This window comes from Rattus norvegicus, chromosome 2, assembly GCF_021556685.1.
Source record: "Rattus norvegicus strain SHRSP/BbbUtx chromosome 2, alternate assembly SHRSP_T2T, whole genome shotgun sequence".
NCBI classification, from domain to species: Eukaryota; Metazoa; Chordata; class Mammalia; order Rodentia; family Muridae; genus Rattus; species Rattus norvegicus.
In genome coordinates this window covers 61334615-61348732 of record NC_141535.1, presented here as the reverse complement: position 1 = coordinate 61348732, position 14118 = coordinate 61334615, and the positions used below count along the sequence as shown (strand labels likewise).

Below are 14118 nucleotides of genomic sequence, written 5' to 3'. Positions count from 1 at the left end.
AAACTCTGGTCATATCCGTCGTCAACTTGCTTCCTTGGTCACACTGCTCTTCGTTTCTGCCTTGCGCTGTGCCCACTGCTGTGTGTTCCAGGAGTGTTTAACCTTACAGGTCTTTGAAGCAAAATTCAAGAAAAATAGATGAGTGTTTGTGGTGTTGACTTAAGAGAGTTGCTCTTGACCAGTTAATATGGAGATTTTCTTACCTTCTCTAGGACCAGGCCCTCAGGCTTAAGGGGAAAAGAATTGACTCTCTTGCCCAGAGTGCCCTGTCTCTGTACCCAGAGTTCTACCTCACTTCTTAAAAATATGTTTTAAATTCCCATCCTACTCTAGCCCGTGCATCTGGCTCTGATTTTAAGGAAGATTTAACCTGACAAGCTCGAAGTCCTTGTGGGCTAGGACCAGATATTCTAGCCTCTAATGTAATTTTATATCTGGTTATGCAAATGCCTTGGTTTTTCTCCGAAACCTTTGAAGCCTTTAAACAGTTCCTTGTGCCGTTCTAAAATTAGGCCAGAGCCTTGGTAAGTAGTAACTTGATCTCCATTCTCCTGACCACAGCAGAGTAAGCATTGCACTTTAAGGTAGCCCGTTCTTACCTCCTCTGGATTGCACTTCTGAGCATTGTTCTTTCTAGATTACTATTAGGAATTCAACCTTCTGTGGCTTCCTATGGGGCTGGCACGCAGGCCCAGACTTCTCAGACCCACTTGTTCAGCTCTTTGCAAGTCAGGCTATGTACAAAGGAAACCCCTTTGCCTCCTGCTGTCTTTCCCGCTACCTTCTGCATTTAGTGTTTTCTCTGAGCCCTTGCTCTTGTCCCCTGTGCATTGGCCTCTGTGCCCTGTCTCCAGATGATATTTCTGTTCTCCAGCTTCCAGTTTACCATTTCCAGCTCTAGCTCCATAAGGGAGCTAGAACAGATAGAACATGGCGGAGTCCTGCAAATTCAAATGAACACCCTTCCTTCTCCATGTTAAGTCCTCATAGTCTCCCTGATACCAAGTGCTTCCAGGGTACTATGCTCGGTGCTAAGCGTTAAGCATCTGCTAGCAAGCAGGGCAGTTGCTATCTTGGCTGGAGTTCACAGTCTGGTTATTAAGAAAAGGACAATATAATGCGACAAATTGCAGAGCATTTAGAAGGAACATAGTGGTCTCTAGGACAGCCCTCATAGAGAAGGTGATGCTTAAGCCAAGATCTCCAGGGTACAAAGTACCAGCAGAACACATTCCAGACAGAACAGCGCATCGCGGGATGAGGGGAGGCAAGGTTCTGCTGTGAGGCGGGTGGAATCAGGGAGCCGGCAACTGAGTCAGAAGCAAAGACATGAGAGAATGTGGTACAAAATGTAGGCCTCTGTGTGTTGTGATGGCCAAGCCGAGCAATCCTAGGTTCACTGTGGAATTGTGAAGGGCAAACAGTGACCTATCCAGTTGTCTAAGATGATTCTGTTGTGTAGAGAAGTGCTTAAGACGGGTCAAAACAAATGCGGCCCATTGGAGGCTAGACTAGCTGGTCCAGTGAGAAGATGCTGTCTGGGGCTACGATGAAGGAATGAGAAAGAGAAGAGGCCAGCCCTCATGTACGATTTGATTTGGTTTCTATCTCTTTGGGTAGATTGACGATGGAAGTTGGTGTCCATAGAGATAGTAAACACTTGGGGAGGGGCAGGCTAGGGAGGGAAGAGTAGAAAACTTGCCTTTTGAGTGCTTATGAGATGCAAAGCAGAGGGTTCTTGAGCCAGGGCACGCACAGGTAATGCTTGTATATGAATAGGAGTCCAGGTTCCAACAAGATCAGACGCTGGCTTCACCACTGCCATATTTATTTATTAACTTATTTGTACCTCAGTTTCCCCCAAAAGCGAACAGTTCTCTAAGTTGGGTTGTTCCCAGGTTTAATGCAACGTGTAGCTAGGATTGCCAAGAAGAGAGCTTCCGGGAAAGACAATGGCCAATGTGAGCTTGTATGTTTTGTTGGAGGAGGGCTGGCCAGGGCAGTGGCGGGAAGCCACAAGAGGCTGAACCACACAGCCTCAAGGAGTGTGTGGGGAAGAAGGTAGGCTGCTGAGTGGTCAGAGTATGAACTAAAGACAGCTGGGGACCTTGACTTGGGCCACCACTACAGAATCCCAGTGACTAAGTATGTTCAGGAGTGGGTGGGAAATAAGGACCGAGGAGGTGACTTGGAGAAGAGAAGGCTGACATTAGGAAGGGGGGCAGAGAATGAGAGAAGAAATAGGGAAAATCTAAGATCCACATGACAGATCTGTAGTATGTTAACCAGTAGAGTTGGAGAGATGCTGTACGGGAAGAATGAATGACCAGAGCAGCCAAGGGCTAACTGTATATGGTACCATGATTATTTGGATATCTGTTTCCTTTCTCAAAGGGCTGTCTGCCCATGGAGCTCAGAAGGTAGAACTTACACATGTGTGTGCCCTTCTGAGTAACTGCCGCTTGAAGGAGAAGGGTGGGCTCGATAGTATTTGGGCAGTTGCTTCAAGATACTTATTTTTGTCTCACAGTACAAGAGCCCAGCCGAAAGTGTTGACAACTTGGGGAAAACAGCTTTGCATTATGCAGGTAACGGTCACTCTCCTGTTTGTCCTTTTCCGCCCTAAGAAAGTGTTCAGTTGTTCACCTTTCTGGACTCTTCCTGGGACTCATTTCTGGAGTTCCTGGCGTCCAGTCAGACTCAGTTCCCAAGCCACACACAGATTTATTAAGGAGTGCACCTACAGTCAGCGTCCTGCTGTGCAACCCATTACCATGGTTAATGTACTCAACTCAGGCTGAGGGCACAGCTCAGAGATAAGGCTCGTGCTTAGCACGTGCACAGTTCTAGATTTTTAAATCAATTTAAAGTTTCTTTTTAAGGTAGTGAGTTATGAGCACTTACAGGTTTCAAGACTAGAAGATGCTGGGGTTTCGTTGTGTGTGTGTGGTTTGTTTGTTTGTTGTTTTTGTGGGTAGAGGATCATGGTGAATGTCAGTTGTATTTGTAAACCTTTGGCTGTGCTGTCTGTCACAGCTTCATCTGACAAATGTTGATACTGAATTCACATACACACTTCATTTTACTACTAGGTGTAGGAAAGCCAACTCCCATAAGAAGCTAAATCAAATGCTTTCCTGTGAGTAACTGGGAGTTTGTGGCTGTACCTGTGGCTAAAGCTGAGATTAAAGTGTTTCCACCTGTTTGCTGCACAGCCTTTTGAGGACTCTTGAGAGGCTTTCCCATGCTGGGCAGAAAGTGAGCCTCCCTCCTTAGCCGTGGCCTCCTGGTTCGTTTGTGACTGACGGTGGTGTTTTTCCTTCCTCAGCGGCACAGGGGAGCCTTCAAGCTGTACAAGTCCTCTGCGAACACAAGAGCCCCATAAACCTCAAAGACTTGGTATGTACCAGGTGAACACTAGGAGAAATGTGGCTTTGGGTTTCAACCAAGACTTTGGTAGCTGGCAAATTTCTTTTCAACCAGAATTTTTTTTCTGCAAAAATGGTTTTCTGTGTTAATACTTATGACTTCCTAAACCATTAATGTGTTGCACAGTGTGCTTCTTAGTGACGTGCATTCTTATAGGTATATGTCAGTGTTCTGCCCTTAACTAAAATATGAATAAAACATTGTTTCTCAAATTATAAAAGTAGAAAATTGTGTATATTACCTCTCATTGCTGTGACAAAGTACCTGACAGCAGCAGCTTAAGGAAGGAGGGATTCATTTTGGCTCACACGTGGAAGGTGCAGAGCATCTTTGGCTCACACTCTGAAGGTGCAGAGCATCTTTGGCTCACACTTGGAAGGTGCAGAGCATCTTTGGCTCACACTCTGAAGGTGCAGAGCATCTTTGGCTCACACTCTGAAGGTGCAGAGCATCTTTGGCTCACACTTGGAAGGTGCAGAGCATCTTTGGCTCACACTCTGAAGGTGCGGGGCATCTTGGCAGGGAAATCACAGCATCAGGAACTGGATGGAGCTTGCTACACTGTCAGCTATAGTGTGGCCTCCTGAAGCAAAGGGAGATGAATACTGTTTATGAGCTTTCTTCTTTTTATTCCATTCTGGCTGTCATGGTAGGCCCTTTAGATGGTCCCTCCCAGAGATGTCCATAGATTTGTCACCAGAGTTATTCTACATCTTCTTAAGGTAAACTGTCAGAGATTTCTAGTTAGAATTTCCATTGTTTTCTCTATGCACGTGGGCATCGTCTCGGATGACTCCTGGTAGAATTTCCCAACTCTGAAGAGAACTTTTAATCTTTGTAAGCCTCACGGGCCTATTGTAAGGACAAATTTATTTATATGTCTGTGGTATGTGGCTCCAGGGCTTGAGGACATACTATAGCATGAGGATTGGCGTGCGTGCACTTGCCCCTGGTTAGGCAAATGCATTTCAACTTTCTGAACCGCGGCACAGGTTCAGTATCTCTATTCCCAATGTCCCCAGTGCCCATGCGCTCCACAGCCTGAAACTGTTGAGCCACAGTACGACGCCTCAAGTGCAACTCTATTTCACACACGTGGCTGGAACCAGAGTCATTCGTGTGGAAAAGAACGTACACAAATGGACTTCATATGTAGCCTTGGTCCTAGTCCCAAGTTACTTCTTTATGCAAATAGTCCCACATACCCACCTTTAAAATCTGGAACACTTCTAGCATTGGTCTTTGTTTTGTTCTCTTTTCTGTGTTTTTGTTTGTTTGTTCTAGATTTCTTCATGTTTAAGAGTTTCACCTGCATGTATGTATGTATGTGCACCACATGTATGCCTGGTGCCTGCAGAGGTCAGAGGGCAGGAACTGGAGTTATAGACGGTTGGTTATGCGCTGCTACAGTTGAATCCAGGTACTCTGGAAAAGCAGGCAGTACTCTTAACCCATACCTTCTCTCCAGCCCCAGTAATTTTATTTTCTAAAGTTTACATTAAAGTTGTACATGTCTTATTTATTGGGAGGTGCGGCACGCTTGTTGTTAGGAGACATGTTGTGCAGGTCAGCCAGTTCTCTCATTCCTCCGTGTAGGTGCAGGGGTGGATTTGCTCTTAACTGCTGAGCCATTCCTCCAGCCCCCGTGTACTTTCCTCTTAACACCCTCAGTGTGTGCAGTCTCTCCCATTACCAGGCAGAGCCAGTGATGGCTCATGGAACAAGCGACCTGTGCATCTGGGACTTCTAAAGGAAAGCTAGTAAAGTCGGTGAAATTGCATAAGGCAGCTAGACATCGTGAAATTGCAAAAAGACTTATGCTTAAGTGTAATGGTGGCCCCAAGGGGGCATAGACTATCGCAGTGAATGAAAGAGTAGACAGTGCAGGCCAGGACAGAAAATGTAGGAAAGACTGCAGTTTTGCAATCCTGGTGTTTGAGATGGGAGTTACAATCTGAACGGAGTTTCTTTCCTAGGATGGGAACATACCCCTGCTCGTCGCAATACAAAATGGCCACAGTGAGGCCTGCCACTTTCTCCTGGACCATGGCGCAGATGTCAATTCCAGGGACAAAAATGGAAGGTACCACACGTAAAGGCATAAACCATAATTTCAGGGCTATTCTGTTAAATGTTATAAAGTGGTTTCTACTTATCTAGCTTCCTGGTAATTGAGGATCTGTTTTGACTTTGGAAAAAAAAATCCCCCAAATCTCCATGGGCAGAACTGCTGGCTGATATTACAATGAAACTAATTAAATATTGAACTGAACAAGCCGTTTTCTGTCATGTTTTTCATCCAAAACATAACAAAAGTAAATATATTGGATGCATTTAGAAATCATTTTAAAGCCAGGTAGAGTGGCATAAGCCTTTAATCCCAGAGGCCAGAGAGGCAGGTGACTCTGAGATCAAGGCCAGCCTGGTCTACAGAGCAAATTCTGGGACAACCAGGGCTGCACAGAGAAACTCTTGTCTTGAAGCAGCAACAACAATAAAATAATTTTAATAATGCAGGCTCTTTAAAATACTAGACATGAAAGAATCCAGCGTTTGTACCAATCATAGGGATTCCATTGTTGTACCCCAAGGGTGGAAGAGTGACTGCTATTCTGTGCAGTTTAATGTTTTGATTTAATCCAAAAATACCGCCTTACTTCATCTTGACAGTATTCCACTTAGTTCCCCAGAGGACTGAGGGTTAATTGTATTTAATCTTCATTTCCTTGTTTCCCGGTCAGTGAGTCCCAGGAAAGCATGTCCACCTTTGGCTATTGCTAAACTTCAGTCTCTTTTTCCCCTCTAGAACTGCTCTCATGCTGGCGTGCGAAACTGGCAGTGCTAACACTGTGGAAGCCTTAATTAAAAAGGGGGCAGACCTGAACCTTGTAGATTCTCTTGGACACAATGCCTTATATTATTCCAAACTCTCAGAAAATGCAGGAATTCAGAGCCTTCTATTATCAAAAATCTCTCAGGATGCTGGTATGTGAAAGAAAATAGCTGATGTTGTTTTAGATTTATCTACTTGTTTTCCCCAAAGGGATAAAGGAATTTTTGCAATATGATATGTTTTATTATTCTTTTAAACATATGCTTGAAGATAAATAAAGTTTTAAATGTTGTGTATAGTGATGTGTGTGTGTGTGTGTGTGTGTATGTGTTTGTGTGAGAGAGAGATACTGCATGTGTGGTTTTTGTGTCTGTGTGAGAGACTGTATGTGTGGTGTGTGTGTGTGTGTGTCTGCGAGTGTGTATGTGTCTATGTGAGTGTGTGTTTGTGTGTGGTATGTGAATGTGTGTGTGTCTGTAAGTGTGTATGTGTGTGTCTGTGTGTGTGTCTCTGTGTGAGTGTGTGTGTGATATGTGAGTGTATGTGTGTCTGTATGCGTGTGCCTGTCCAAGCAAAATTTGTAAATGGTATGAGTCATGATTCTTATAGTTTTTTTTTCTTTCACTTTTTCTCTTTAGATTTAAAGACCCCAACAAAAGCAAAGCAGGTATTTATCTTGGAGGCGAGGTGCTTTTTTTTTTTTTTAAATTCATGACAATGTGAAAATGTTGAGAGTAAATGCTGTGGTTCATTAGGACAGTGATTAAACAATGGGTTGAAAATACTCAGGGACTGACATAAATTTTGAAGATATGATTCATTGTTGCATGGTGGCAAATATTTTCTTAACAATTTTACTGTTTTCAAAAGTTCGTACTTCATACTTACTACCTTTTATTTTTCAATGAAGTGTAGTAATACAGACTGGTGCAAAAAATAATGAAAATATCTTAAATATGACATCATCTGGGTGGCTTTATATATATGTGCCTGCATATATGTGTGTGTTCATGCATGAAATTGCTACAGTATTGAGAAAAATAGGAGACTGGGCTTTTCTATTTTAATTGCAGTTTGTGGTACTGCCATTGGTGTTACACAGAGTAGTGGTGAAGATGTCTCCTTATTCGAGTTTTTCCTAAAAGCACGTTTGCTCTCTGTGTATGTCTGGCTGTTTTGTGCATTTGTACACTGAGATTTTTGAGGCATAGAAAGCTGATACTGGATACTGGGTTTATTATGTGCTAACTGTAGCTTATCAGGACCTCTGGCACATGAGACTGTCCTTCCCCTCATTCCTTAAAAGTGGTGGTGTGGTGGGCGGAGCGTGGGGCGGGGCGTGGGGTGGGGCTGAGTGGAAGCAGTGCAGAGGTGCAGACCACTCTGCATTCAGAGGGAAAGCCGACTGTGAATGCATTCTGGGGTCTAAATTGTGACGGGCATGCCTTCGTCCCTTCCCAGTTCTGCAACCTTAATCCGCTGGGTTGTCTTTTTTTTCTCCTTTTTTAATATTGCCGTGCGAGCATGCGTTGCCGGAAGAAAGCCTAGCGCATGTGCATGTTATGTATTGTTCTGTGGGCGGTGTGTTTCAGAGCTGGATGAGGGTGACTGTGTAACTGTCAGGTTGTTCTCGTGTGTTTGCTGCAGCTATTTGCTCAGACTTCACTAACTAACATAACTAACCCACCTCCATTCTTTGGACTGTGATAACTTTCAGCATGACCAAGTCTCTAAAATAAGCTCAGAAAGAAGTGGAACTCCAAAAAAACGCAAAGCTCCACCACCTCCTATCAGTCCTACCCAGGTAAAAAGCAAAAGAATAAGTAAATCCAAAAGCCATCGTTCTGTATGTAGGCCCAAAGGAACGTTGTACTATCGAGCCCCAAACACGTGTTCTAAATCTTCCTTAGTAGTTTTAAATTTCAAGCTATGAGGCTGGGTATGTAGAATAATGATAGAGCCTCCTGCCTAGTGTTTGTGTGTGACCCTGGGTTGGATCTCCAGAATTAACACACACACACACACACACACACACACACACACACACACACACACGGGAGGGGGAGGGAGAGAATGGATATGACAGTGTCAGTTATTAAACTATGGAATACTGTGGGTTTTATCTATCTCAGAATTAGAATTTTGCAGTATACACACACACACACACACACACACACACAAACACACACATACTCACTCACACTTTTAAAACCTCAAGGAAAGGCTCTCCAAATCGTATGACAGAGTCCTTTCCCCAAGATCATCTCAAATGTCATTAGTTCCTCATATTAACAGTTTGGATGACTAGCAGCTAGTGAAGACATAGATGATAGTAAATTTTAATTATTTTCTTAAAATGTTGATACAATATATTCACCTTTCTTATTATGAGTTCCCAATATTAAAAGTTGTTTGTTTTTTTTTCTGAGTTCATAGTAACAACTTCAGGAGAGCAAGAACGATAACAACAGAAATGAAATGTCAGATAAAAACAGGATAGCTTTTATTGCTAAGGCAGCATAGGATATAAAAAGGGTGTTGACTCTGGTAGGTACTTGTAAATATGCTGGCATGTTTGTTAATACTGTCCTCAACACACAGTCAAACTTTATAGCTTTTAATAGCTGGTGCTAGTTAATAGAGTAAGTAACACTACCTAGTCAGTACTCTGACAGCTTTCAGAAATACTGGACACAGCTGGAATGCCTTGAGACTCTTACCCCTGATGTAAATGACACTATGCAAACCTCCTGCCAGGTTTAACCATAGGGATTAAAGCATGGATTGTTCAGCAAGGGAAGACGAGGCTTGGAGGACACCCCCTTTATTAGTGGTTTTCTTTTTCTTTTTCAGTTGAGTGATGTGTCTTCCCCACGATCAATAACTTCTACACCACTTTCAGGAAAGGAATCAGTATTTTTTGCTGAAGCACCCTTTAAGGTATCCCCTTCCTATATTGGAGTTTCTTAGCGTATTTGTGATACCTGTTGGCCTTGCTTTAATTTATACAATATCGTGCAAAACAGATTATACTTCTGAATCACTGTGCCATGACATTGCACCATGAAGAGCCCCTTGATTATTTTTTCTGGCATGGATACCATAAAACAAGATTAGAAAAATAAATCATGTTTACTAATAATTTTCAAGTAAGAAGTAAATGCCATTTATGTAAAATCTTGAGGTCATAGAAACGAGGGTAAAATGGTTTTTCTTGGAGTTGAAAAGACCAAGGAATTAAGACAGATGTTGAAGGGAAAAGGATCTAAGCACTCTATTAGGTAACACAGTGACTAACATTCACAGTATGTCTTCTTTAAAATTGTCAAGGGCTAGAAAGATGACTCAGTGGCTATAACAGTCGCTGAGTGAAGAGCTGAGGTCACATCTCCGGAGTCCACATCGAGCTAGGTTCAGGTATTCCTGGGTCGGGCCTCCTGTCATTCTTAGGGTGAGAGGCCCTGCTGCTAACAAAGAGGAAAGCAAGAGGAACCCCCAAGGTTGTCCTCTGACCTCCACACTCACCCATGGATACATGGATCCATATTCACACACATACAGTGTATTCACACACGTACAGTATACTCACACATGTACAGTGTATTCACACACACTGTACTCACCCACATATAGTGTATTCACACACACACAGTGTACTCAAACCCATGGTGTATTCATACATGTACAGCGTACTCACACACTACGGTGTAGTCACACATATATGCAGACACAAAAATAATTAGTGAGAGGAAGTTTTTGGAAATTTTTTTTAAAGATTTATTTATTTTATGTAAATGATTACACTGTAGCTGTCTTCAGACACACCAGAATTGGGCATTAAATCCCATTGCAGATGGTTGTGAGCCACCATGTGGTTGCTGGGAATTGAACTTAGGATCTCTGGAAAAGCAGTCAGTGCTCTTAACTGCTCAGCCATCTCTCCAGCCCAGTTTTTGGTATTTTTAACTACAAAACAAAATACTTAAAGCAATGTTAACACTCACAATTTAGCCATTTCATCATATAAATCAAGATGTCACTATGTACACAATAAATATATGTAGTTTATAAATTAAATTTTAGAAATTTTAATTTATTTGCTTTAAGTACACGGGTGTTCTGTTTACAGGAATAAGTTTGCACCGTTAGTCATGCAGTGCCCTCAGAGGCCCAGAGATGGTATTGGATTCCCTGGGATTGGAGTTCTAGAGTCAGTTGTGCCATAGCATGTGAGTGCTAGGGTTGACCCCAGGTCCTCTGGTAGAGCAGCCACTACCCTTAACCACTGAGCCATCGCTCCAGCCAAAATTAAAATTCTTAAAAGCTGCAGGTGGTACAATTTACCTGCTTCTGGTTGGTAGCACTCACCTCCTTTATTCTGGAATATAGATTATTTCTAAAATGACAGTATCATTTTTGGGGAATTCTCTACATTATATAGTATCCTGCACTAGACACTAAGATAGAAAAGGTACGTTAACAGATGTGGTAGTGTCCACACCTGGAAATTTCCAGCTAAGGAAACAGAAGCACAAAGATCAAAAGTTCAGTGCTAACCCAGGATAGATCAAGTTCATGGCCACCCTGAGCTTGGTAAAGTGAGACCCTGTTTCAAAAACTCCAGACCTAGGGATTTAGGTCAATGGTTGAGTTTTTGCCTAATATGTAGAAGACCTGGGCTATGCCCCTGGTGAGTATAAAAGGGAAAGTGCTATAGTCTGGGTACACACTGTTGTCATTTCGTTGGCAGTTATCCATTGTGCTGATGTCTCCATATTGGCCAGTGTGTTATGAACACAGATGTTAACGCTAACAGATTCTGAGTAATATGTTTTGTAACTATTTTATGAATCTAAAATTTTTCAGGTGTGAAGTGTACTTTTTTAAAAAAGGTCTGAAGAGACAGCTCAATGTCAACAGTTTGTGCTGCTCTTGTGGGAGACCTCAGTTCCACTCCAGCACCCACACCAGACAGCTCACGGCTGCCTCAAACTCCAGCTCCACAGGGTCTGATACCCACTTCTGGACTGTGCAGGCACTTGTACTCACGTGCACATGCTTCCTGCCCTCACATACAGTCACATACAGAGTTAACCAATCATTAAAAACCATTCCATAGGGGGTTGGGGATTTAGCTCAGTGGTAGAGCGCTTGTCTAGCAAGCGCAAGGCCCTGGGTTCGGTCCCCAGCTCCGGAAAAAAGAAAAAAAAAAAAAACCATTCCATAGACAGTAGCTTACCTAGATCGTCTTACCAAATCGAGTTGACATATGCAGCCAAACCAACAAGAGAGTTTTCTCGTGACTTTACAGTTTTTTTCCTGACTATAAAAGCAGTATGAATTCATTTTAGAAAGTCCATAAGGCCTATTCCACCAGTTCTGTAAAGTATGTTGCGTGAGTTTAAGGAGCCTTGCAGTTGGCTCCTTAGCATATTTTTAGGGACAAATGAAATCTTAAGGGAGTCAACTGTCAGTTCAAGACCATGAAAATTTTTGTTCCCTTACAAAACTTTTTCCTCCCTGACAGCTCTTAATGTATTACCATCTCCTTCAGAAGGATTAATAGCAGAAAATTTAACAACTTATAGATGTGTAAAAAAAATACATGTTTAATATACTTTATTCAGTGCATGACCCAGATAAATAACTATTTCTATTCAACTTTAATATGAAAATAACCTCTATCTCCGATTCCAGGACATAGAGCAGAATAAAAAGCTCCTACATAAATTATAATTTAAAGTGTAACTACAGTTCCTAGAAAATATTCTGAGAGTATGTCCTCTGCCATTTCTGATATTTTCAAAATTATTCTTTTATAAGTAATTATCTATTTCCATATATTTTCCTTTATTTGCGTATATTTTAACTGTCTGGTTTTCTGTGAGGTTTTCTGTCATTTCACTAGTCGATTGCCTCGAGCTCTTCTTTCAGTACTCAGGGAGGGAAGTCAGTTTGATCCTTGGGTGTGTTGAACACGATATTTAGGAGACTTCTTTAACAGTCGTTTTTATTTCTACACACAGGCTGAGATCAGCTCCATACAAGAAAACAAAGACAGGCTGAGCGACAGTACTGCAGGTACGAAGAGGAAAGTCACTTTTGACCACGCTTACTTTTGTGCATGTTTACACAGAGAGCAGAGTCCAGTCAAGCACTCTGTGAGGTCATGAGAACTAGCCCATGCCTATGACAGGATTGCCAGCAGTGCTTAGGCCGTGCTCTCTCTACTATGAGGGGCCTCAGTTTATATGTTAAAGAATTTAAGTTAAGGTGTAAAAAAATAACCTTCTGTCTTCTTTTGTCACGATTAGTCTTTTCTCTAATTATGAACGAGGCAATGTATAGGGTTAGCGGAGTGGCAGCAGTACCAGGAGGACTCCCGATTTCCTGCCCCCTTTCCATTGTGGGCATGTTCAGATACCACTTACCGTGCCTCCCATTAAAAGTGTCACAGTTATTAGACCTGCTTTCAGTCTTAGTGTGTCAAAAATAAGCTATCAGATTATTTTTGTTAGCCTGTGTGTTTTATCTTATGCGTTTACAGTTTGGGGGAGCAGTCCACAGGTTTCAGGGTCTCGGCTTATAGTGTTGCACTCTCACTGTACTCAAACAGCAAGTTGTATCACTGAGACCGAGGGGACTCTGCACCTCCACTGCTCCCACAAGCTAACTGTCAAATGCAGCTACACTGGCCACACCAAGACAGGGCTAATCAATTGTGCCTTTTAAAGATTCTATCCTAGGACCACAGTTCTGGGGCTAGCCTGTGCTATGTAGTTAAACCCTCCCTCAGGAAAGAAGCAACGAAGGAGTCCCTTTGAAAGAAGATAGATATCTATACCCACTGTGTTGCAAAGAATCTATCTTTAGAATTATATTTAAATGAATCTATATGATTTCAAAGGTCCGCTTTTTCCACCATTCAGTTTCTTAATAGTGTATGTTTTATAAATGTGTAAATTTATGGACTTCAGAAGTTAAATTTTCTGGGGCTGGTGAGATGGCTCAACAGTTAGAGTACCGGCTGCTCTTTCAGAGGTCCCAAGGGTTTTGTTTGTTTGTTTGTTTGTCTTCAGAAGTGTCATTTGATGTTTATCAGGATAATTTTTTCCAGGATTCTTTTTTTCTTTAATTTTTATTAAATTGGGTATTTCTTACTTACATTTAAAATGTTATTCCCTTTCCCAGATTCCTGTCCATCAGCCCCCTAACCCCTCCTTCTCCACTTCTATATGGGTGTTCCCCTCCTCATCCTCCCCCCAAACCAGACCCTAACAATCCCCTACACTGGGTGTCTAACCTCGGCAGGACCAAGGCTTCTTCCCCTTCCCCTGGTGCCCCAACAAGGCTATTCACTGCAGTTGGAGCCCAGGGTCAGTCCATGTATAGTCTTTGGGTAGTGGCTTAGTCCCTGGAAGCTCTGGTTGCTTGGCATTGTTGTTCATATGGGGTCTCAAGCCCCTTCAGATCTTTCAGTCCTTTCTCTGATTCCTTCAACGGGGGTCCCGTTCTCAGTTCAGTGGTTTGCTGCTGGCATTCGCCTCTGTATTTGACATGTTCTGGCTGTGTCTCTCAGGAGAGATCTATATCCGGTTCCTGTCAGCCTGCACTTCTTTGCTTCATCCATCTTGTCTAGTTTTGGAGGCTGTATATGTATGTACAGGTCCCAAGTTTAATTCCCAGCAACCACATGGTGGCTCACAACCATCTACAAAGGAATCTGATGCCCTCTTCTGGCCTGCGTATGTATATGCAGCAGAGCACTCATATTGAATACATTTCTTTAAAAAGTTAAATTTTCCAATTCTCGGTAGAGATCAATTAATGTAATTTAATAAATGTTCCATTGGATA

The 14118-nt window shown here is 42.5% G+C and overlaps 1 protein-coding gene across 8 annotated transcripts in view; it reads left to right on the top strand.

Annotated features, from left to right (window-relative positions):
- Rai14 (retinoic acid induced 14) overlaps positions 1 to 14118 on the top strand; it is a 136621-nt gene that overhangs the window by 112196 nt on the left and 10307 nt on the right. For 3 of the 8 annotated variants that reach the window (XM_087618441.1, NM_001399209.1, XM_087618440.1), the window contains 8 exon segments: positions 2531 to 2588; positions 3329 to 3399; positions 5406 to 5512; positions 6236 to 6414; positions 6901 to 6929; positions 7980 to 8066; positions 9116 to 9202; positions 12289 to 12343. In XM_087618441.1, coding sequence (XP_087474567.1) covers positions 2531 to 2588; positions 3329 to 3399; positions 5406 to 5512; positions 6236 to 6414; positions 6901 to 6929; positions 7980 to 8066; positions 9116 to 9202; positions 12289 to 12343 — 673 coding nt within the window. 8 annotated transcript variants of the gene reach the window in all.